This window comes from Bombus impatiens, unplaced genomic scaffold, assembly GCF_000188095.3.
Source record: "Bombus impatiens unplaced genomic scaffold, BIMP_2.2 scf_0389, whole genome shotgun sequence".
Lineage (NCBI taxonomy): Eukaryota > Metazoa > Arthropoda > Insecta > Hymenoptera > Apidae > Bombus > Bombus impatiens.
In genome coordinates, this window is record NT_176808.1 from 432,925 (window position 1) to 459,231 (window position 26,307).

General features: G+C 38.2%; 1 protein-coding gene across 2 annotated transcripts in view; it reads left to right on the top strand.

Moving 5' to 3' along the window:
- Nucleotides 1–26,307, top strand: part of LOC100742752 (semaphorin-1A-like) — a 388,591-nt gene that overhangs the window by 215,062 nt on the left and 147,222 nt on the right. For both annotated transcript variants that reach the window (XM_024368161.2, XM_024368160.2), the window contains exon 5: nt 845–1,015. In XM_024368161.2, the coding sequence (XP_024223929.1) occupies nt 845–1,015 (171 nt within the window). The remainder of the gene's footprint in view (nt 1–844; nt 1,016–26,307) is intronic.

A 26,307-nucleotide genomic window follows, 5' to 3' on the forward strand; every position in this document is an offset into this window, starting at 1 on the left:
AATTGAAAGAGAGATGGTTGAAAGAATGTCAAAAAGTAGTCTGGAAATATCTAGCGATTTATTAATTACTGCTGCTTACGTTTCTTTATCTGAAATAAAGTAAGACGTACTGTACGACATATTTCATCGTCACGGTACATTGTCGTAGATACACATACGTACGTACGCTATATATATCATCGGCAACTCAGTTACTACGATTAGTGAACGATAGGAATTTCTTAATTTGCCCGCTAAGCAGTAAGCGTTTCAATCGTTGTGTACGTTTAAGCTGCGTATGTAACACGATCCTATACCTATACCATACAATCTATACCGTATACATGTCATATAGAGGACCGTGCTTGAGTCAAAATTTGGCGCGCAATAGTTTTCAATATGGCGTCTGAGCGTTGGATGTTTGTAACGCGTGCATCGTAATTCTAATATTAATTACTAATAATTGACGTCAACGTTACTCTTTCTTCTCCAACTATCGTTCCGATGGATAAATCTTTATCGGTGATACGTTGTTGTTAATAATAAACGTGTGTTTTTATAGTAAAGTGGCAAAAGTCATATCGTTTACTGATTGACGTTACTGTATCGAAGAAGTGACACAAAGAAGAAACTTTATCTCTGCTGTTCGTTAATGCTTTAGCAGTGTTATCATAATTACGAATTAAATAATTACTTAGGAATTAGCACTTAGTAGGTAAATATGTATGTGCTCGGTGTTTCGATCCGACTCGGCAGAATTTCATTTACAATCGGATGTTTTGGCGTAGCTCGTAACGTAATACGAAATACTACGTTTTAGGAATTAGATTCTAAAGTAACTCTTGTTTGATCTGGTTTGTTATAGAGGTTGCAGTGGTCCAGCAGCGGGGCACATCGTGAACTTTGTTATCTGAAGGGACGTAGCGAGGACCAGTGTCAGAATTATGTACGAGTATTCGGCAGACAAGGGCCTGATCGATTTCTTGTTTGTGGAACGAACGCATACAAGCCGCTCTGCAGGCAATTCACCATCAAGGTAAGCGCTTTAGATCTTTTTTTTAATCGGTGGAAATATCAAGGTCGTTTGATAAGTAGTTCTTTGTTTCAAACTACCAGATTCCAGTCACTTTAATGTTCGACCACCACAGTTAACCGCGCATGCGAAAGCAAATCGTTAAGTGAAATTGAGCTTTGTGGCAAACCATGCTTGCCTGTACTGTACAGCCTTTCTATTTCTATTGTTGGTATAGAAGCTATTATAACGTGATTAGTTACAAATTACGCACCGGTAAAATAGAAACCAAAAATACCAATTTTATGTTTCCAGAAAAAGATTTTCGATATTTTACAAAAATATTTAAATATATATTTTTAATCAAATTTGCCCGATGTTCACTCGTATGCCATTGACAAATATTCATTACTTCTATACTTTCTTAATGAAAGCTCGTAATTTTTAAATCTGATTATCCGATTCGATCGAAAGATCTCTATACTGAAGGATATTTATTACAAATAATATTCTGTATCGTTCGTTTGCTGATACTTGATTGAAACGCACACGGTACTTTTTAAACGATTATTTAAATAATGATCTATATTTTGACATTGCTGAAGTAATGGATTAATTAGGGTACATCGACCTAGAGTGAAATATCTTCATAGAAAGTTCATAGGGCAAGTGTATTTTTTTTCGTATCGTAACAAATTGTACCACATGTTTTGAACATTAATTAATCGAAGAATGGTGATAAATCAAAAAGATACCATGTATAAACCATGGATAACCCATGTTCTTAAGAAATATTTACTTATTATATATTATATTATATATATTTATTTATGACATTTAAATATGTAATTCTGTATATTATATTGTATTATGCGCGTTGAGTTTCGAATTACTACTAACATTATCGAAGAAATTTTAGTCTTTGTTTTTTTAGTCTTTGAATTTTTGCCTTTTGTCTCATTAATAAAGGAGCGAGCTCAAAAATATCGTGACGCTTGGATATTTGAGCGATACTTAGTTAGTTGCATACAAAATCTAATAAAAATACAGTATATATAGACAATGTATAGTTATATCAATGACAGACGCAATTCTATTTAATTTATGACAATTAAAATGAATAAATATTAACACCGTTGTGATCGTTCGATTCGATAATTATTTAAATAATTTTTGATCCTGGATAATTGAACATTCCCATAATTTTCTACTTATAGATATAACGATATCAGGCTTACGAATAGCATCCATTAAAATATTGCTTATTTAATATTAATTGTGCGATTGATGTATTGCGGTTTGTTTCCATTTTATTATAATGAGTAATTATTAAATCAATATCCATTAAAATTCTTACAAATGAGAATAGCAAATAACAACGATAATGAATGTAATAGGATTGAAACAATCAACTATATGCACACAAATTGATCTAAATAATATCGAACTCTGATTAACGCTTATTATAAAATATCGTATAATACTAGGAATAATTATCTTCAGAAAGTACTCGTACGCGATAAATTCCTTAAATTTCATACCGACGTACGCAACAAACGATTAAGAAGCTGTACGAAGTAAGTTAAACATCTTAAGTGGTATATGCGGTCAACAGCTGTATATATAAAACGCTTTTGTTTCGTATTGCAAAATCAAATAATCTATAATTTCATAACGTTAATCTGTTTCAACAAATAGACGCAGGAGGCCCATATTTCTACCTTCTTTATATTTAATTGATTACACGATATATAAAAAATTTTATCACAGTCTTATCCTACATGGAGATAAAACTGTTCGTATTAATTTACAATATTTCATATTTTAATCTTTATAGATACATTAATGTATGTTGATCGTTGTTCTCGAAACAAAATTGATTATCTAGAACACAACATGGCACGGCCATACATGGATACTTAATGAGCAAGCGTTCAACAAAGGCGGACGATGGTCAGATTTTGGTTTTGTTTCGTTTGTTTATTTAATAATCAGGCGCACACAGCTGTGTACGCACACACGTGTTTCAAGGCGAAGCTTAACGCGAGAGGAAAGGGTGGCATTTTAGCAGCGTTACTGCAAAGTCAGACAGGGAGAGCAAACTGAACGGCAAATAACGTTAGAAACGTAGAATTTGCGGATAATTTATTGCTCGATGTTAAATATTGGCGCAACAAACAGAACGTGTAATACGTAATAAGCGAGAACGATATGAGAACTATAATCAGATTCGCATCGATTCTACTTAATGATAACCGGGATCAAGTTGTTTGAAGATTGGTTTAAGTTACGTTAAGCTAATGAACCGTGGTGTTTGTCATTTTAGATTAAGAAACTACTAGAAATTAAAATCATACACTTGGCTTGATTCTCTTTTTCCTTTCTAGTATTTACGTATTTTATAAATTTCCAGAGTCATAATTATCTTCACGAATATATCATATGTACATCATCGTTCGTTATTTCCAGCAAGTATATAAATATAATTTTTATGATATCAATCACTGAAAAAGTTTTTACTTAGAACAATTTTGTACAACTTTACAAAGTTACAATTACTCCTGCTTGATGATGATAAAATACGAAACATCTCAATGATCGTCTGTTGTCCATCAAATTTCAGTGATAATTGTTGTAACGCGTGTTAATGTTCCGACGGGAAAGTCGATTAAAAAAGTTCTGATTAGAAAAAGAACGAAACTGTATCGGGTTGTTGACTCGGGAAAATACAAGCAGTAGAAGTTGGGGTTTTTATGGCATCTTTTACGAGGTTAGAGTAGACCGAAGTTCTTCCCAACTTTTTACTTTATCACGGTGCACTACTAATATCATATAATAACTCATAAAACACGGTTAATACTGTATCTATCTGTACTAGTTTACTCCTGCAAGCTATCGTATATTGCTCGCTTTCGTATTTTTCTTTTCCTTCTTTTCTTAGGAACAACGATCTTTCATAGTAGCATAATAATGTATTTTTCTAAATATATGTTCCATTAACCTTATTATCGAGTATTTATCAAGCAATCTAATTTTGTTTTCTAATTTTCAATAACTTAGATTAATACTTGAAACAATTGAAATAATAATTGAACGTCTTTGAGGAAGGTATCTATTTTACGGACGTTCGATATTAAAGGTATCGTAAGTCTTTGCATTGAGATTTGCGATAAAATAGGAAAGAAAGGAAGAGAGAAGGAATAAAAACCAGGAAATTAAAAAGTGTAGAAAATAATTCATAAAATGTTATTTATGAAATATTCAAGTACACCGAGCGAACATAGGCGTAAAAAGTAGAACAATATAAAATATGATTTAAACTATGTAATAAAGAAGGGAAAATTAAATAACTTCAGTTCGAAGATTTTTTAAGAATATCTTTCGAAAAATGTAAGAATTTTAATTATGTAGGTTGCACGAAAGTAATTTATTTGCAGGGAAACTTGATATTTTACGAAATCTACTTATGGTCTCGAGTTGTGATATAACATTTCGGCAATTATGCTTGTGAATTTAATACATTTCTGGAGAACGTTAGTCAGCTAAACGAGTTTGCTGTCGTTATCCTTTGCGATATATTAATTCTCTCGGTCATTAGCTCGATACATCTGTCAGATTAAACGGTCAAATTTTAATGCAAATTTCATATCGAAGTTGACGTTGTTCACGTACCGGTTGCGAAATTAATAATCTCGAGATTGACCTCGTTGATTTTGATAAAAGCCTTCATAAGTTGTAAATTTTATATCTTCTGAATTCGCTGCTTTGATCATATGAGATATTGATGATTATATTACCGGAATACTTGTACCTTATTTTCGTTAATTGTTTTACTTCAAAGCAACTGCAATGTTTACGACATTTCGTTTTAAAAACGTTTCTTTGTAATAATATTAAAAACGGAAAGAAATATCTTGTGCGTTAAAATTCGTTTAAAATACAAATTGTCGAAAGTCAAAAGGATATTAAATTTCTATCTTTTAAGAATTTTAAGCTTTGTTGTTCTTCGTAGAATGCATATTGCGTTTTTTCTTTTATCTTTATAATATTTAATTATTTGTCGAAACTACAATCGCTACGAATTTCCTAACGCTGATAAATCTTGAATTCAAACGTCTGTTGTATTTTAGCTGTAGAAACGATCCACTTGATCTGCATAGCTACTAAGTTTACTGTCACGTTTACATGTTCCTAGCTGAATTAATTGCTGCAAGCCAAGCGTGTAGCATATCGTTCTAGATTTACTAAAAAAATTACTAACGAAAAATCCATTCGTTCGGTTTCTATATTTAATTCAAGTATCAATCTCATATTCGTGTAACGTGAAACTTCGTATGTCGTATAAAACATGCTACATTATAAAGAATAAGCTAGTAAACTTGTAGAATCGGTCTTGACGGCACATAACACCGGAATCTTTGAAATTTTGTCAGTGATAAAAGGTATATTTGAAAGTATACTATATCGGTTTTCCATGTTGTAGCTTTTAATCAAATTTATTGGATCGTGTGCACCACATTGCGCTTTAATATCATTTGTTGCATCGAATTTTCGCTCCGTTGCATTCCGGATATCCGCTAAGACCAAAGAAGTTTTAACAGAGAGGGGCTATAAGATTTTCAAAAGGACTTTTGAAACGCGCCGTTCTCTGAAAAACCGTAGGCAGAGAGATGGCGAGAGAAAGAGAGAGAACGATGAGCAGCTTCCAGAAAAGCGCGCTTCAGCTTGTAATACACTTTTCCCCTCGCGTTTACAGCCGACGAATCGTTCCTCTTCTCTCCCTGTTCGCCTCTTTGTGTTGTTAGCTTCGCATGCTCTACACAACCTGCTATCGCTCGAAGGCACTATTTTTAATCAGGGATACAGATAAAAAGAGAAATTAACCGTCGATTTTGCCGATGGGCGTAACGACTTGTAGCGAATCTACATTCGGTTTCTAGTCGCCTGCTTTTAAGTCTGTGAGCCGCGTATATCCACAGAATTCGTTAAACTCCGGTCTTCTTGTTCGGACATGTCGCGAATGCACACTGCATACAGACCGATAAGAAAAGAGATCGCTAGGTTTGTCGCAGTTTTACAACTACGATAGGTTCTTTGTTTCGGCCGCAATTCGTTTCGCGACTCTAAAATAAATCAGGCAATTTTACTTGTTCTTTTTGAAAATCATACAATCGTTTTTATCTCGTTCTTGTTTCTGACGCAGAATTTATCCCGGGGCGGTTGTAGAAACGATATTTTTTACACAATGGTTTATCGTTATAACAACTGTATAGTGGTTCTTACAGTCCTCTTAATAAAACACTCTAACTCAAGTCGTTGTTTTTACTTATGCACATAAATCCTTCGCGAATTGTCGTTATTAATTGAGTAAAGGCGTAGCTAATTCATTTATATGTATCGAAAATAATCGGACGATTTTTATGAGAAAAAAAAGAACACAATTAAGATAATGGAGCGCGGTTAAAAGTTAATCACATACTGTAGTTTCTTCCAGGTACTTTGTCTAAAAACATAGCAAGCATACTGTGTCTATAGAGAAAGTTAGAGTTGATTGAAATAGTAACTGGAATCGATACTGAAAAGACATGTTATCCAAGACCGTTTTATCTTGATCCAATCTTATACGTCGTTTTTCTAATCAACGCCCAGTTTATTCGTTCGATATAATATAATAAGGTAAGACAATTTTTCTCGAATTTTGAGAACGAAGAAACGTTCCATCAGCTTTACGTCAAATTAGATTGAGGTTAGGTTCGCGGAAGCATCGTAGATCCAGCATAGACGTCTATATATATATATATATACACTATATATGTATCTTTATAGCAGAATATATGGTTAAACAAGGAAATAATGAAAAAGCAATATCTGAACCGGTTTGGTATTTCATGGGAAAACGAACTTGCCTATTTTTATCGATATATAAATTGAGCGTAAACTTTGTAGCAAATAAATCGCAACGGTAAGATAACTTCTTTATGCAACCGTAGAGCGCGCGACAACGACTAAGGCTAAAACGCTGGAAGAAGCAATGTAAAGGGGCGCGGGAAGGAGGCGTAGCATCGTGGCGCCCAGCGTCTTAATAATGGCACGTCGTGGAAACGCGTCGTCATGCCGGCAAGGGCGGAGAATGAGAGAGCAAAAGAAGAAGACGAAAAGTGGCATGAACTCGTGATTTATCTGCTCGCATATCCCTCTCTCTTTCTCCTGATCTCGCCAGCAAATAGCACCGGTGTCTCCTTAGGACCTCGTTAAGTGACATTTTAGAGGAAAGGCAGATAAGAGCGTACGTACGTGCTTTGATGCATGTTTCGCGGCTATTACAGTCAGTTAAAATAGCTTCTGAGTAGGCCTCCTAAAAATAAAGATATTTAGCCCGATTTTTCTTGCATAAATCAACGCCAACCAACTCGTTTCGCTTATTTAGTTGTGCCGTCAATCTGAAAAATTTCAACAATTCGTTCGATGTAACGTTCATTATCTCTTGAATATTATTTTCATTGTAGTTGCGCGTGTTTACGTTTCATTGGTCGATGATAGAACGACAGTAGGGAAAGTCGGTACAAGCGACCGATATAAAGCTCGGTGGTTGCTAGCGGAACGTAATTACGGGAACGTAACAATCGACATTTTAGAGAAAATCGAGATAAGGTAAAGAGAGAAAGAGAGAGAGAGAGTGAGAAAGTGTGTGTGTGTGTGCACGTGTACGATGCATGCTTTGCACTTATTACACTGGATTATACCTTCGTAAACGAAGGGGTAAACGGATAAAGGTATTTACGGCAACTTTTTCATTATAGGCCAATACACGACAAAAACCAACTGTTTGCGGTGGGGCGGGGGGGGAAAATCGACGCGAACCAGTTCCTTTGCCTTTCTTATCTCATGTCAAACGATACTTTCAACGGTTCGCTCGTGATCTATACTCTTTTTTTGGCGAAAAGGTCGTGGATTCAAAATAATCGTTTATCGTGGTGCTTTGGTGTCCGTTTACAATTCGACAGCTACATTAACGCTATCGATACAAAAAATGAAAATGTCTCTCCTTACATCGTTGGCAAACCTGTCGCTCTACGTGTGTCAATAATCCGAATTTGTATTAAAGACAGTCTTCGGCGAAGTTTGAGTGCAGTTGGAGGAACGAGAGACGGAAAGAAAAGGGATGGGAATGGTGTCGAGCGCTGGATGTGTAGGATATCGCGTTACACAATTACCGCGCGGAAGGCAAACTTGTCGGCATGTGAGAAGAGAAGCGATCGCACGTGAACCGATATCCGCGAGAGTAGCGAGAATGGACCGATCGAAGGGACAGAATGGAACGTCTGATTCTCACGTGAGCGTCAAAGTGTCACGTATCGGTCGTTTGCTCGAGTGCTTGGTGAAGTCCTGGTGTAATCAATCGAGGTCGGTTCTCTGTCTTGACACGAAAGTCTTATCGAAGGACTTGGTCGGGGCGAAGACGTCGTCGGTGTCTCCTTTCCACGACATCGATACCCTATCATCCCTTGGCCGTCCTAAAACATCTATCTTGCACGCACAAGATTCGCGACTCTTATGAGAAAACTCGAGCGCTTTAGTCTATGGGGAATTCGATCCTGTCTTCCGAACGCGAAACTCGTCAATTTTATTTCCGCCGCACTAACGTCCTTCGGCTCTTGTCCATTGGCTCAGACAAATCGAGCCTGAGGGCTGGAAATTTCGTAAAATTGATTAATTAAGCCAGTAAGGGTGCGAATAGTGGAAGAACGCGGGAACAGAGGAGGGAAGAGGGAGGGAGGAGAAGAAAAATTGAGTGATAGAATAGTAAAGAAATTATTGAATGAGAAACGATTGAGAAGAGTTCTCTGGGAAAAGTGGAATTATATTCGACGGTGGGATAATATGGCGGTAGATCCGCACGCGAAGAATGAGAACCGGTTCAAAATTTAGATGAAGTTTAATCTGATCGATTCTGTCGCTGCTTCTGTCTCGCGGATTTTAACTTACACATCATTATGAACCGAGCTTTCAGACTTTCTTTTTCTCGTTGCGAACTCTTATTTTTATATTTTCGATAGACTTTGATGTAGAAATGTAAACTTTCAAATATTCGAATATTCTCGGTACTACATTGAAAATTAACAAGGTGGAAGCAGATCTGACGATTTTAAAAATGTTTCAAACGAAATCTATTCACTGGAAAATGTTCGACAGTTGCAGCAATCGGGTGAAACGCGAAGGCAGCACGTCGCTTCGTAGAAATGAAACGCGTGATCTGTGTAGAAATAAACTAGCAATTCAAATTTAAAAAATGGAAAGATCCGTATCGAAAAATCCATAGATTGGAGATATTGGCTGGCGAGTAAGTCATGTATCAGGGACTCGCTCCTCTCTTGATATTGTATATCCTCGAAGGAAAAGGTGAAGTTCTATTTTATCCCAACAGCGACTTCCTATTGTCGAAGAATTCCGTAGCCACTTTACTCCCCAGTTATTCGGATTTTTTTTATGAAAAGCCCAATCTTCGCGGTTAAAGACGAACCTCTATAATAACTTCGTTATAATAAATCGATACATTTCTCTCTTCTTAAATATAATATATAATACAAATCTAATATAAATAAAATATAATAAAACGGGAGTTGGATATTTAGAGAGACGCACGCTAATTATCAAGTTAAGTAACCGAGGTTTATTGCGTACTCCGATTCGAAGTATCCGAAACAGTCTGTTCGCAGCGAACGGAGCGAAATGTTTGAAATTCCATCGGCGACAGGGATAGACGGAATTCTCAAAATCGTGGATGACTCGGTATCGTTTTTGTCGAAGTTTATCGGAAATATTTTCTCCCCTATTCGAAGAATGGAGAGCGTATCCTTTCGTCCGCTTGCAGACTACATCCGAAAGCCACAGAGCATCAGGTACTGATCCGAGCTGTCGTTTGACGCTTTATCGGAAGCCTAATTCTCACGTCCAGCTGAAGAAAAATTCGAGTAGCCGACTTTATTCAGGTCACGTGGCCTGATATGGCTTCCGAATGCGAGCCCGTACCTTTGGTCCATCTTCTTTCAACTCCTTTTCCTTCTATTTCCCCTTTCTTTCATCGTTTCCGTCGAGTCCTTTGCTAGAAGGAGTCGAGTTCCTCCTGAAGCTATGGGGCCACGTTTCTCCCTCTACTTTTTAGCTGCTTCCTTCCTCTGTTCGTAGGTTGAGTACTCTGGAGTTGGTCCAACGTTTCTTCCTACCTGGCCAGGCTTCCTTTTCTGAAATTCACCTCTTGTTCATCGAAAGACGAGTCCTATGCACCCCTCTAAGTGGCTACTCTGAAATCATCAATTTCATAGGACCTGCCGAACCACGGTTGACGCTTTCTCTTTTTCATTTTGTTTTTCTCAGTAACATTCCATTTAACCGTCCAACTCATTCCCTTCGAAACGGTCTTTTTCTCATTTGGATCTTCTACGTCGATTCTCCGTTATTGCTCCTCTTCTCTTCCTCTCGTTCAAGATTCTTGGACTTTCTTCTTCCATATTTGTTCCATGCTGTCATTTCCCGGGGTAATTCGCCCACGCTATTCCTCGCCCGCGGATAAAACTTCATCGATGTTCATTTTCGTATGTCTTCTGATCGAAAGTTTTTGACATCCTCGCCGGTTACCCGGGGAATATCTCATGCGTTTTATACAGAGTTTTCAGACGATCCAGTTACTCGAAGATCCTCTTCCCACTTGTTCTCCGGTTCGATGATGAATTTTTAGCGCTGTTTGCCATTCGCTCATCTTCTTCTAAATTCGTCCCACGGAATCTTCGTCCGAGACTTCGACAGGCTACAGTATTTTCTCATAACCGGCCTCTCCGTGTAACTCAGTTACCAGGAAAGCGCGCGACGCAACATCTAACCTAATGTTTCTTCGAATGTTCTCTCTCTGATATTTCTCAACCTTAGATCGCTGATTGATTTTTGCATCGCATTGAATTTAAACAGAAATTCACCTGTTCGATACGAGAAGGATTTTTAAAAGTTCTTGCAGCAATTCTTTCGTTGGAACACGGTGCACGGTTTCATTAGCTCGCTATACGATACGTAGTTTTAAAACAGCACCGTTAGATTTCCTCTGATTATTCATATCTCGTTTCGTTACATTGTTTCCGCTTTACCGCGTTCCCGCTCCTCGAGTCACCCTTTTAGGTTAGTCTTTTGCCTTGTTTACTCAACGCTCCTCTTTTATGCGGTTATGAGCTTCAACTTATTTTTCCCTGTTACTTCTGTTGCATCCCTCCTCTCTTGAGAGAAGGAGCATCCAGGAAACTTGTAGCGACGTCTCTTACCGCGACTACGCGATCTTCCGTTTCGGAATTACAGCTTCGTTTCAACTCCACTCTCCCGCGTTTTACATATTCCCTCGACTTCCATTCTCTTTCAGTTTCTTTTGCCTCAATTCGATATCGTTACTCCATGCGATCCAAGGGAAGGGAATTGTTTAGTTTAAAAGGACCTAACCCGTGTTGGGTGTACGAGTTCAACGAACTATTTGGCATACGGGTATGTATATCACAAGTTGTTGTTATTTTAGTGTTACGACGTTTCTACGCGCAATGTTCTAACCTCTTTTTCGGTTTTCCCTGCAAATCGCGCGTGCTGTGCACCGCGGTACTCCTTTCTCAGTTTCTCCAAGTTTTCCACACACTGGTATTATGTTACCCTGCAAGCTTCTAGTTAAAACGTGAGATTTTTTATGATTATTCTTTCTTCTCTTATTTCCTAGAAATCTAGTATCTACGAAAACATAGATCCGGAGATCTTTTTCACGTATGTCTAGCGAGTTTAATTTATTCATACGAGCAGACAGGAATACATATTTGAAGATATGAGTATTAGGTTGTCCGAAAAGTTTCTTTCGTTTCATAAAGTGATAATAGACGAACAACAATTTTTGTCTTTTATTATCTTATTGAATTAGGTATCATCCATTTCGTTATATTTCTATCTATTATGTTCGTGCGCAATTCAATAAACTAATGTAAAACAAAAAACATTTTTGCGTCTATTATTTTCTTATAAAACGAAAGAAACCTGATTTTTTTCGGACAGCCTGATATATCGATTATATATGTATGTAATAATTTAAACATAGGAATCTTGTATTAATCTGTTGCTGTGAAAAGGGAAGTAAAGTTTCTTGCTTCGCTATGTCCATATGTAATTCTTTAATTGACGATATCAGTGATACAATGTTTTCATTTCATTTCGTACGTTATTACGAAATTCGTTTCAGTTTCTTGCAAATGTGTAAAACTACACATTGCCCTGAAAAACTAGTTTCTTTCTTTCAATTATTAATTTTATCGTAGAAATATCGTTTTGTTTTTCTAGTTGTTTCTTAATCAATGTATATTATTACGCACCTATTAATTCCTGATATTTTTGATAAGAATCTTGCTCCGTGATCCGTTTTTGCTTTTCTGCATTCGTTATTTTAATGCAACGAGCATTCGTCCCGCCACATTCTGCACCCCTTTTCCTCGATTCGTAACTCGACTCTCCATCCTTCCCTCTTTCAATATTTGACACTGAAACCGTCCCTTGGTTCGACCTTTTCTCGTCTCTCGTTTGCTACCTGATCTCATATTCCCGAGGGAGTTGTCAATCAACATCGCCGCCACTCTCGTGGCTCGTATATCAGCAACCAGAAGCATGTAACGATGTACCGTAATTATTGTCCCGTATGCAGGACCATTGTTCGATTCTTCCTTCACGAATCTGACGAATTAATTTTTCCTATCTGGTTTTTCATCTCACAGATATCTCTGACACCTTTAGTTAGATATTTGAAGCTCTTTAGATATTTTCCATACTATACAATACGCAAATTAAATCGAACTGCAGGAAACAAATAGCAGCGTATATCGTGGACACGGTAAACGCAACTCTTTTTCATCGTTTCGATGTCAAAACCGTAAAGGATAGTTGGAAAGAAAATTTCAGGCTGTACTTTGTTCAAGGTATTCTTGGCATTGTGTTGTCTCATAAGGAACGCCATTATCGTGTTTGCTTAAGATAATCGCTGAATCGAATTAACACAAAGCCGAAATGGGCTTAGATCTGAGGCGAGATCTCGTTTAGTTTAACGATAGATTCATAAGCTACTCTCTCTCTCTATATATATATATGAGTTATTGTTTTCTGCTTTACAGTTATCTCAACTCGATAGGTATCGTCTGTGAGAAAATGGGAAGCCATTAGATGCCGTAACGACCTTCCGATATCGACTATTAATAAGGAGAAAATTAAGCACGATTTAAGCACAATGTAGAATTGTACAGCAGTTAATAGGCGTATAGGATGAAAGCGTTGCAGAAAGTGGAATAGAGTATAGAGAACTCGTCGATTGGAAAATCAAAGGAACGTATTGAATGGTAGAGACGCGAGATGAATTGGAAAACAGTATATGAATGAGAGTGGACGGTGTATCGTTGTTACGGTGTCTCGAATCTTTTCCCGAGGTTCCGGACCGAGTTGTTGATCGAATAAATCCGTTTTCCATCATATGGCGCCTATGTACTGCGGTGCTTGGATTCCCGGTTTCTATCTTACAGGTCATCCGTGCTTCCATTCTTGCACTGTATTGCCTTCTATTTCATTCGCTGTATAAGGCGAACCCCGGTACAACGACGATCGTTCCACTTCCGTTTCCCTGATTTTCATTTTCAATCTTGGTTTTTTACAATTCAAAACCGTTGGCCTGGACGACAGGCAATAACTTACGATTCTCGAGCCAACCGATTGGCCTTTATTCGGATCTATTTTCAATCTTGAAATCCTGCCGAAGTAGTTGTCCGACGAACAACTTGCTGCTTTTCGGATGTATTTACCGAGGCTATCAGATCAGGCATGTTGATATACGAACAGAAGGATAAACGTACGATACAGACCTAGATTCTCGTGTGTACAAGTATCAAAGCTAATACCCAAGTTGCAGTTGCAACTTTCAAGGGAATATGTAAACCGATGGCCGTAATCGCCTCGTTTGCCACTGTTTTCCATCTAATTTTTACCTGTTTCCTATTTATTGTTCCATGTAGAAGAACTGCCCGCGAGCAATCTATTCTTTTAGCCGTGATTGGAAAGTATGTGTACATATTTACGTAATATGAAAGTTTAACATTTTGTACGAATTGGAAATTTGATAAAAAATGACAAAGAAGCTTTTACTACGATGTTTTCATCAAATATATCAAAATATAATTACCATTTCTAGCTGTTGTTCCACCTTTTGTCATACGATTTTCTGTTTAAAATTTCAAATAAATACAGTAGCTGTGGAAAGTTTATTTCGCTTTAAATCATACGTTAATACGGATGATTCGTCCGATAAAAATTTAGTAACGTTATATTTTGTAAGCTTACGGTACTCTCTTCTATTATACTCGTTCGATAAATCTTCGTTTCACCAACGTCTGCACTTGTATCTCTGTATGCGTGTTTATTATAATCCACGTTAACATCCTCATAGTGTACTTTTCATATTCCACAATTTTGCACAATTCTCTTATCGAATGACAACCACGTAACGTTAAAAAATATAATTTCCATACTTCGTATTTCGTGGATTTATCGAACGCTATAATAAGATGGCGCGACACAGCGCGCACTAATCGCCTTTATTCTTTGAAATCGCAGCTCAGAAGCTGAATGTCAATATCCCGACTCTATTACTCTATCCCCTTCTTCCTTTTGTTCCATTCTCTTCTATTCTTATCACCCGTTCCTGTGGGAGCCACCGAGAGAATAGGAAAGCGTCGTGTGGCGAAGGTTACGTACACACTTTTCATTGTCCTGGCGTATCAACGCACATCAATGGAGTTCTTCTAATATTTTTCTCTCATTTCCTTGCTCCAATGTCGACAATCCTATCGAATATTCGTTTGAAGTTAACCAGTTTCCATTGTTCCAATTCTTGGTTCAAAGGAACCCATGTAAGCGTTCTCTCTCTCTCTCTCTTTTCTCGCGTGTATCCTTCCCTTCCCCTCCCACGCTTGTTCCAACTTGTACCATAGTCTTCCTGAGGGAGTTGTCGGGACGAATACTGCTCGTGCTCCCTTCTTCGCCCGATGTATACGTACATGAATGGTGCAGCGAAGATTTTTCATACCGTCATGCCGCATTTCCAGAGATACAACCGAAGAATATTGCTTTCTTTCATGTTGCACCGGAACGCGCAACTATTCCGACGTCTACTTTAATTTTTTCTTTATTTTCAAACACGCTGGTTATCTTCCCTCTCGAATTAAAAATCATCGTGATAACCATTTTACCTTTGGTATCTACTATACGTCTTTTTCTTTAAACGAGGTTAAATCTACTGCAACATGTTCGTTCGAGATAAGAATTCGCAATTGGAGTTAACCCGATAGCAAGTAATTGCGATTAATAATTAGAAGAAAGAAAATTTGTTCCTGCAAACTGCAAACGTAACACGATAGTTCGCTTGTTGCTCGATATTATATGTTAATAGGATTGATTTGAAAAGTTGCCCGCGCTTCGTTACCTCGGCATTGTTCGAGCAAAATTGCCGCACTGAGTTTTAATTCGCCGCTTTTATTTTTATTCCGCGCGGTTGCCGTACGTCTTGCAGCGAGTTCCTTGCTCCCTTGCATTCCTGTGGGAATTATCGTGCGAACACCACACCTCTTTCTCGTTCGCGTGAAATGTAGACGCGAAATTCTCCCTTAGCGGTTGTTCCCCGGCGCTCATTGTTGCTCCGAACTTACAGAGCCAGCCTTTTCGCTCGCTGAATTTTACTTTCTTTAATTTTGTATTAAAAACTTCATCAAATATTCGTGGTTTCATATTTTATTCACTTCTCTCCGCGTTCCATGCTTTTTCTCCCCCTTAATGCCTTAACTCTCCCTTAATCTTGGTCCGCACTGCCGCGGCAATGTTCTTGCTTTTCACGCGGAAAATACACGTACACCGGCCTGTCTTTATCGATTCTGTACCTTTTATTTTAATATGCAGGACAAATCAAGTAACTGGAAGTAGATGCACTCTGTGTTCGTTTCAAAGCCGGTAAAGCTGGTGCTGGAAAATCGAGTGCTGCACTATCCCCCACTCTTTTCATCCTTTCATCGCGATCTCGTTCGTGTTTCCAGTGAAATTGTGTTTTTGTTTCTCGTACAGAAATTTCATCGAAACGAGTACTTCTCCTCAAATCCTCTTCTGGAAAGGACAGGCACGCAGAGACAAAAGCGACGACGAAATTCGTTGATCTTCTATCGGTCGTGTCTTCTACATGCAACTCCTTAAGTAACGTTATTAATACCAAATTTGAGGTGTTTGTTAGCTTTTTTTAACCATATCGAATCCGATATACTTCCCAAAATGCACATTTCTCGAACGAAGAGAGAAGAAAACTGAAAGATGTCTTAAAATATACAACTGTGGAGCAAGTTGCTCCGAAGGTTTTGCTACTTTTTGCAGAGAGAACGCGTATGACTTTCGTGCAAAGAAAGGTGGAATTGCAGGTTGCTGGTGTGTCGTTACTCTTATGAAAGATCGAGGCCACGAAAACACAAAACCTTGTTATATTGTTCAGCTTTTTGTGGCAATTACGTGACTCGTTTCGTATACAGGGATGTGCGATTACCTCTGTTTGCAGCGACATTAAAAATTCGACTAAATATCGTCCGCTCGCGATTTTCCTCTATTCTTCTTTTCAATCTCTCCGGCTCGCTGTTCTTATCTTCTCGTTAGTAGAAGACCCTCGTATTCTCGGGGGAAGCTGCGAGAAAACCGCCTTCACTACCTTCATAAAACACATACAAAGACAGAATACCTTTCGTTATTGTAGCTGCGATGAATTCTATTGTTACATTCGTACGTTTTCAATTTTTTATCGGCGACAATACGGATGCCGCGGAACGTTTTTCCATCGATTCGCAATTGCATCCAGATTCCCCATTTCCTCAATTAATATTTTCTCCGTCCTTCTCGTCCTTCCTTTCCCTTTGTTCGATACCTACGCCGCGCCAACTTCCGCTCAAGATTTACATCCTCTTTGTTATCACGAGACAGCGGTTCGTGATTTCAGGGTTTTTAAATGGTCGAGAAATGTGCTTGAAAAAAAGGCATACATCGCTAAAAATTAGAGAAGTTCCGGATGGAGAATCGTTGTCTTTCTTATTTAGGTGTTTAAAGATTTCTATGCACCGAGTAATTGTCCGAATTTAACAGCTAACTACTGTTTTATCTGCTTTCTACCATCGTTAATAATCCCCATTTAGCGGAGAAGTTTGAAATTGCAGAGAAAATTGTCTGCATTTCTGTTTGACTAATCGTTTAAAAATATCGAAACGTAACGAAAGTAGGGAAAAGCTTTCCGTTTTCTGATGCGAGTATATTTTTCATCGGTATGCGATTGAAAGCGATCGTTTTTTAAAAGACAGCCTGGACATTTCAAGCTTTATAAACAGAACCCATTTGCGATTCGTACGCGTATGCACGTTAATGTGTGAAAATACGTTTCAGAATGTTGCGTGCACGCGTATTCGAGCTTAATTTAAACAAGCTACATTATATTCGAGAGAGTTGCATTCGACGGATAGAGGTGCAAATCAAATTTAAAAGCAGAAAAAGCAGCAAAAGATTTTAAAAGCAGCACAGGTGTACGGAAACATTCTCACTTGATATCTGGTTGTTTGTTTGCGCCGCAGAGAAAATCTTTTACGCAGATCCAAATAGCAACGTCTTTTTCCTTATGACTTCTTCCTACGCGTAAATTAGGCGCTTTCAAAATTCCGTCCACATGTTAACTTCTTAGGTACGATGCGTCACTATAGTGGCTTTCGCGGATGTCATCTTATATTACTATGGTGGCACACTCTACTACTCATTCGCTCACCGTTTCAACTAAACGATATTTTTCATTTGTCTTGCTTCATATTTTTCTTGTCCTCGCAACGTTTTATAACAGTGTTAACAATATACAGACAAAATATATAGTCTTTGTTTTTGATACGCCAGTGTCGGATATCAATTGTTGCTTTCCGTTAACACTTTGACTGCCACGTTGGTCATATGTGACCGGAGGGCATGTCGACGCAGGGCATTTTGAATATAACCGATAAATAGAAAATACTTTGAAATAAAAAGTGCCCTATTGAACAATTAAACATCTTTGTTAGAATATCAATAAAAAAAGTATGAGAAGAAATCTTGCATCTAACGGTGCACTGTGTTTGCATTCGTATAATCTACGAATATTATTATAAACAAACCTTAGAAAATAATCGTAAATGTTGCTTTATAATCATATAATTGAAGCTAGAAGTGTGCACATACTTTACCATTATATATAGAATGAACAAATGCTGTTCACTAATATCTTCTACACGTTTCAACAATATATTCTGTACGTTTTGTTTACGAGGAAATAACAAATGCCAATAGATTGTTGAAATAAACGAAGCCTTGTTATAATATGTCGCTATCAACTGTTGGCAATAATATAAACGGTCCATTGGGGAAGAATCTTGTCTTACGTCATCAATTTATTATTATTTTGCCATTATGTGCTCTGAATAATAAAAATACTTTCTGGTGGTCCTGAGCGAAACATGCGATTTCCGCGTAGCAGTCAAAATGTTAAAATAAATGTACTATCATTAGATGCTCTTTTTAACATGCCGATGTGCTTATAATTTTTTAGAATCTTCAAACTGAAAATGTCGCTACAAAATAGGAAACAAAGAGCAATTTGAAAAACACTATCGCGTTATGAGTGTGAAAATTATGACGCGAGTGTATGTGTCGTACCGTGTTAATATATCACGCTGAATTGTATTATTAATTGTTAAAGCAAATTATTAAAGTTCAAGTATATGCATGATATCTTTAAGAAGAATTATAATTTGATTATCAAAAACTTCATTTCAATGTGCTTGCGTAAAGAACAGCATTATCCGTCACACATTGCAGTGCTGTATCGTTTACGCGTAATTCGCGTGAAACTCTGCCGTACAGAGAAACAGCCCCGCACAAAATTCAACCGTAACTAAGAGATTAATCCAATGGAATGAAAGTACTTGTGCGTTCCTAACTATTAGACCCGCTAAATTCTCAAACTCCGTTTTGCCATCGAGTTATCCTGCCTCGCCTCTAATAGCCTCGTATCGGGTGTTTCACGCGATCCGTCAATAACGTGGTTACCGATCAAGATATAAAATGCAAATTGGAAATAAACAGCATCATGACCACCTACTCTACGCTACGATGATATCGGTTGAGAGCGCGAAGAACGTAGCCGTGACCAAACCTCTTTTCCATTAATTATTATCAGCTTGACAAGCAAAACCTTTCACTCGTTGGAAACAAAGTACAGCGATTCGCTCGTTTACAATGCCATTCACAATTTCCTTTATTATCCAACCTGTATCGAATTTTCTATCGGCTGCAGAGAAAAGCACCGAGGTCGTATTCGAATTATTCTGTTTCGAATTACGCCCGGCGAGAGACGATCCCCCTCGCAGGCTGTGTATGGAGAAGGATAGGTTCTCCGCTTGCACAGGATCTATGGGTTATTGTCGCAACGTATCTATCCGCGTTACGCTTGAATCCATGTGTTGCCGCAGTTGGTGTCCAGTTTCGTTGCTGCACATCCCGCCACATAGGTGCAACTGTGAGTGACCTCCCCACGCAATTGCATGCAAGTTATATGGCTAATGCGAAATGGCAAGTGGTAGGACCTCGTCGAAACTCCACCATAGGCGCTTGCACGTGATTATAAACAGACGCTCGTACGAGTAGAAATTATCGACCGGAGATGGCCTGTTGACTTTTACCGGGACGGAGGCTGTAGGATGTATACGATGGCTTAAGAGCTCATTTTCCGGTAGCATTTTCCGAGGGTTGCGATATTTTCGAGTTCGCACTTGTTCACGTACCATACATGTTTTTCATTTCGTTATTTAAACACGACACGCGACTCGATAAAGTTTGGCATTCGTAAATTTTGCCCTTTGCGCGTCTTTTTTCTCCTTCCGTCGAGAACCTTGGCTTTTATTGAAACACATTTTCGTTACGAAAACAAAGTCTCAGACAAACAGAGTGCACGCAGCTACGTACGCGATTAATTTGTAGAAATTGAAACCTGAAGCTTTTCAAATTCCAGATGTCGATTGGTTTGCTTATTCTGTTCGAATTGTGTTTGCCGAAGCGATACGCGGCTTCGTTGCGTGATTACAGAAACTTCTCTAAGGAAATATGTTTCTAGCAATTGTCTCTTTCATATTATTTGTCTAGCTTCTAAGCAGATTTCTTCAATTTGTGAAAAACAGCTTGAATTTCGTCGAACGACAGCCACCGATATCTTTTAGCAGAATTGCGGATAATAAAGTGATTTAAAGGATTGTCAGCGTTCGACTTGTGACAATCGGGACAGTTCTTTGCTCGATTCGTTAGGTGCCAGCCAGTTTTTCTATTTTTGGTAACTCGTGTAACGTGTTTCGATGCGGTAGAAGGATACAATATGTAGAAAAACTAGCAATCCGCGCTGCTTGTTCCAGAAAATGAAAATGATAGAAAATGCACAATGGTACCTGTATAGCAAATGCTGAAGCAAGTTGGAAAATCTGCATTTATGCAACACAACGCTAGACGTTAATACCACGCAGCGTGTTTCGAAGCTGATTTGGCGATATTTAAATTTGGTTAATTAATAAATTCATTTAATCAATTGATAAACCAAAGGATAATTTCATTTCGTTCTATCATTCTATTGTTATATCTATATTTCATCGTAGTATATTTCATACCTAGTACTTATTTAAACAATATTAAAAAAGTGTTTTCCTTCAAGAACGATTTAACCTTTCGTTGCTTTTATATTCTGTGATTTACGTCTAATTTTATTGTATATTAACTGAACAAAGTTCACTTTTTTTATATTATCAATTCGTACTTATAATACGAAAGAACGCGAAATAAGATGAAACGAATCACGCACCTACTCTCTTACTTCACATACTCCAAGCCTAAGCTGTGCTTGGTTATGAATCGCTACAATATGTCGGATGTTTTAGAAATTCTTTTAGAAATCTTCTCGCAAACGGTTAGCCGAGTATAACGCTCGTTGTTGCGGTGTAACGCTCCAACAACGATCGCGTGCGGTAATTGCCAGCAAATCGCCCATTGGAAAAGTTGAGGTTGCTCGTTCATTAGTAGAATATATCGCGACCGATTTTCAAAAGCTTCTCTAGAGGCAGCCGCATTCGCGGATCGCGAGACCGTTGTTTATTCTCTTTGTCGCCCGACCACGAATAGGACAAAGATTGACACAGATTAACAGAATATTTTACAATTTTGGTACCGCGGTAGTGAAATTCTCTTTAGCGAGATTATAATCTAGGCGTTTGCCAACGAGTAGCCACGCGGAATATCAAGCACAGCAGCCAGCACTTGGCAACTTAATCAAGCCCCGAGCCTCTTCCTTTTCATCGTCGAATAGTTACCCTTTGTCGTATAATAAGTAGATTTAAGAGCAGCAAGACTATCCCTCGCGGTGTAACATTGCCTGATACGTGGTGCACGGTCGAAGGTTTTCAAATGATTTTATTAGCCGGCTGGTAATTGGCCCGATATGATTTCCTGGCCGCACCGTTCGCGTTTTATTATCATCGTATTTCCTCGTTTCAGAGGATACACTTTCGATTGCTCGCTCCCTGCGGCGTACCGATTACCTGCGCCATTTCTGTGTAACATTGTGCTCTATTTTTATAGGCAGATTAAAAATCTCTCTTCGCGCGATGAATTCGCTAGTGAATTGTTTCCAATTAACCGTGTATTTTCTTTTTCGATATTGTTGAGAATTGTAGATCTTAGTTGTCGAAATAAATCTATATATACTCACATTACACGTAGAAATGATATTAAGATAGTTTCAGATTGATTGAACATGCGATATACAAGATATTCGTAGATACACATCCTCAGCACTCTTTTTGTCTCACCATCTTATCACCATGCGTATGGAACATTAGCATTTTTCTGTTTTACGAGACGCTGCACGACACCCACATACTCCCATACACACTCATACTCATATATCTGTATCAGTACTACGCGGCTAATTGTGTAGCACACAAAATTACACATATCTCAATAGATATATTTTAGGTTGTTCTAAAAGTGTCTTTCTTTTATAGATACGTCTTTTACAACGATGCATCTTTATACAAACATGAAACCTAATCTGTCAAACGTTGTGATCTTTATCTTGATAGAACAAAATAGATCATACGTAATTCGATAAAATAATATAAAACGAAGATCATACGTAATTCGATAAAATAGATCATACGTAATTCGATAAAATAATATAAAACGAAAAATGTTGTGCATCCATCGTTTCCTTATAAAACGAAAGAAACTTTTCGGACGACCTAATACCTTCGTTATCTTCAATAAGTTTATTACCATCATTGTTTCTTCCATTACATCGTCGCGTCATATCTGTCTTTTGTTTTTAGCGACGACAATGTTGTGTCGTTTCTTTTATCTTTCTCTTCTTCGTTTGCTTAACTCGTGCAATTTTAGAAATTACAGCCTATTGGGTGGCAACTAAGTGATTGCGGATTTGGACATTACCACCTAATGACAAAATCCGCAATCACTTAGTTGCCAACAAGCCAATATTTCACAAAGTCGCAGACCGTCTCCGTGGAGTAATTTGCTAAATATCATAGCGTTCTAATTTAATATTTTATCGAGCAAACGGATAATACCAGCTGACCATTGGACGTTGAATAGACGATGGGAAAAAGTTTTCAGGGCACTGAGGCGAGCACGATTCTAAGCAGACATTCGCCGGAACTGTGATGCGGGATATCGATCGCCATTATCGCGGACTTAATGAACCCCGAGGCCCACACCTTACTCGCTGAATATGACTGTTCTGTGCAATAAATAGACAAGTGGCACACTCGATTCGCGTCCAACTGTCGTCCTTCGAACAGTGCTTATAAGTTCGTGCTCGGTAATTTCGATATCGAGTGTCTCTATTGACAATCGGATCGTGCGCCGCAGATACGATCAAACATCCAACCAAGTTCGTGCAACAATCGTTGGCGACAACGATGTTCGTTAGACTGCTGTGAATATTACATCGATGCATCGGTTATTAATGCCGAGTCGGTTTTAAAAGACGACATTTCGCGTTATTAATTTAGGTTGGAAAGAGGAACACGGATCACCGTTAACGCGGATTTAACGAGTCCATTTGAAAGTTGCCGCTTTCTTATTCGTTATAAGCTCGTCTCGTTCGAAAAGTGGCTCTCCGTTCACTTTGTCTCGCGGTTTTCAGCTCTCGACGCTTGTTCGTTTCTTCTTTCGTATCGAGAGCCGATTGCCGATCGTCGTTCCACGAATTATATACCTAGCTCTTTAAGAAAGTTATCCTCGTTAATTTCAACTTTGTGCTCGTAAGTTGGATTCCGACAAGCAGCAGGAAATTCTCTAGTGATATTTTGGCATGCTTGTCAATGACTTTTCTTTCTTTCTTTTTTTTTTTTTATCAATTCCTCTGATTAATTAACTATTTCAAACGGTCGAAGAATTCTTTTCAGCCAAGTCTGTCATGAGTCGTTACAAATGGACCGTTTCCATAGTCGTGTCCTGCCAAGTAATTAACTCGGAGCTCTGGTTCATCAAAGTTGAATAGACATCGGGCGGAAACTTTGATCGCGTAAATTCTCGTCGAAACCGCTACCGGGCCAACCAATTCTAACTGCAGAAAGCCACGTCTAACGTCGCTTTCTCGAGGCCTTACCATTCGTTTCGAGAAACATTTTCGCCGAGAGCGACGTGCAGGCTGTTAGAGGAAATCTTGAGAAAATTTCTCGGCACAGAGTCTAACGTTCGATGAAAATTATGATTAACGAAGAAATCGATATCGCAACGGGAGGTGCCTGGCTGACTTCGCCGCGGATACCAGAGTATACCAGGTCGCTGGGAAATATAAATTACCATTAGCTCGACTATAATAAATTAACTATCATCGCAGAAACTATGCGTTGAACGGTGGAGAAGGAGCGCGGAGGTCGGCCGACTAACTGCGTCTCTCTCGCGGTCAGCTGGATTAATTCCACGAGGTATGCCGGCGATTTGTATAGGAATGAGGGAAATCAGCGTTGGCGGTCACGGAGTGATCTCCAGGAAACGCCGCGCCGTGCCGCTACCTCGCCAGCTTTTGCTCGCGTGACTCGCTCTGAAACTATGTTCGATCTTAAACGATATTTACAACACAGTTCGAACAAAATATCGACCACACGAACCGTCGACTCCGAATGAATCCGAGTATATCAGGCTTTTCAACGCTCCAAGTCCAAATCTCATCGAATGCAATCGGATTTCTAAGGTGTTAGGCTATCACGCCAGTCAAATTGACTGGTTTTACAATTTTAGTTTAAAATTCCTACTTCGCATTTTATCTGCTTCCGCAATGATGTAATGATTTTCGCAACGATAACTAAAGGAAGATTATAATGAATTCTATTTTGTCTTTTATGTATTCAAACTGAAAATAATTTTGTATCAAGGCTATTTATACCAATACCAGTCAAAATGACTGGTAGTGGTCGAAGAGTAAAAGGGTCCTGTAATCTGTTTATCGAACGTCAATTAACCAGTTTCCCCGTTTTGTACAACATTCCACGCGTTTTTAAAATTTGTACTGCGTATCATTCGATAAGATGATATCAGTTATTAGGAAAATTCCGCATCGATCGCTAGATCGCTAGATGATAGCACTAGAAATATCACAGCAGTCAAAATCACCGGTTGTGATTTTATAAATTGACAAATAAATTTTATAAATTTTATAAAATGACAATTTTATAAATATGTCAACCCTCGTTTAGGGATCATGGTCGCAGATAGATTAATAATACCAAAAATGTACTACATAACATGGAATTGCTTCTGTAAGAAGCTAATAAATCAATAAATATACAAATATTCCATTATTACGTATTCTTTAAAGACCAATCATTTTTACTGGTTTTGGTAGAAACAGCTTCGTGTTAATTATCGGTAGTTTTAGTGTTAACTAATTTATTTTGGTCTACTTGGCCAAGCCCGCCAAGCCAGAAAACACGGTCATCTCGTGTTTTGGTATGACGATTTTACAATTTGCTTTTTGTTCGTGCGCTCGCACGTTTTTCGCGAACTTCCTCAACCTCGAGGTCGAATTTATGCCGCAGTAAGAACGGCGGAAATGTACTATTTTGGAAGAATTTTAATCGTTCGCGCTGTGACCGCGTTGGTCGGTATAAATAATTTCTAAAAACTATACCGTAGCCTACAGAATCGTAACGTCGAAGATAGCTGCAGGAGTATGGGAATCAGCGTGTAAAAGTATCTGTTTAGAGAACTCGTTCGAGAGATCTCGTTCATTTTTCAAGGAAAACGCGAAATACGAGTGTTCATGAGCTGCGATGAGCTTTAACCTTGATTCGTTACGAACGTTAAAGTCAGGTTTGTTGCGAGCGTCGAAATCATCAGCCTCGAGTAAGATGCATCTAGTTTCTACGATTAAGTTGCAAACAAGGAGCAATGAGGTTTTACGATAACTTCGTAATTTGTTGCATATAGATATGATTTTCTTGCAAAGCGTATAATTTTAGACGATACTTGAGATGTCAGTGCGTAAAATGGTAGGGCATGATTCAAAATGAATATTACATGGAGCATTACGAAGACGATAATAGATAATAGAATTGAAGTTTTCAAACTATTCGCGCTATTACGCTCGACTAAATCTTCCTTACTTCCTAAGCGTCGATAATAGTAAAGTAATTCCGTTTATTCAAATTGCACTGATTAACTAAGTAACCAAGTTAAAACTGATCGACCGCTTCATTAAGAAACTCGCAATTATGCTGAAATAATCGCTTAAATTTGATTGATATCTAAATGCGTATATCTGTAGTTGCCGGTTCAAGACAGGCGAACAGAAAATCGTATTTAGATCAGCGTAATACGTATTCAATTCTGTACCAACCGAAATAGACGTTAACCGCTACCATTCTGCGGAATATCGATCATCATTAGCGTGAACGCAGTCTCTTCTCTGCTGGTAGCTAAGCAGAAACTATCGGTGCGACTCTAAATTGATTCGAGATCAACCAACATAAAGAAAGTTAATTTATCTAGATTCCAACGGAATTTACGGTTAAATGAAATTTCTATTCCGGAAGACTGCAAACCTACCTCGCAAGTCTTCTTGGAGTTTGTCGAATTCGCGAAAGTCGCCTGATTAATCGATAGAAAATAAATCACTCGTA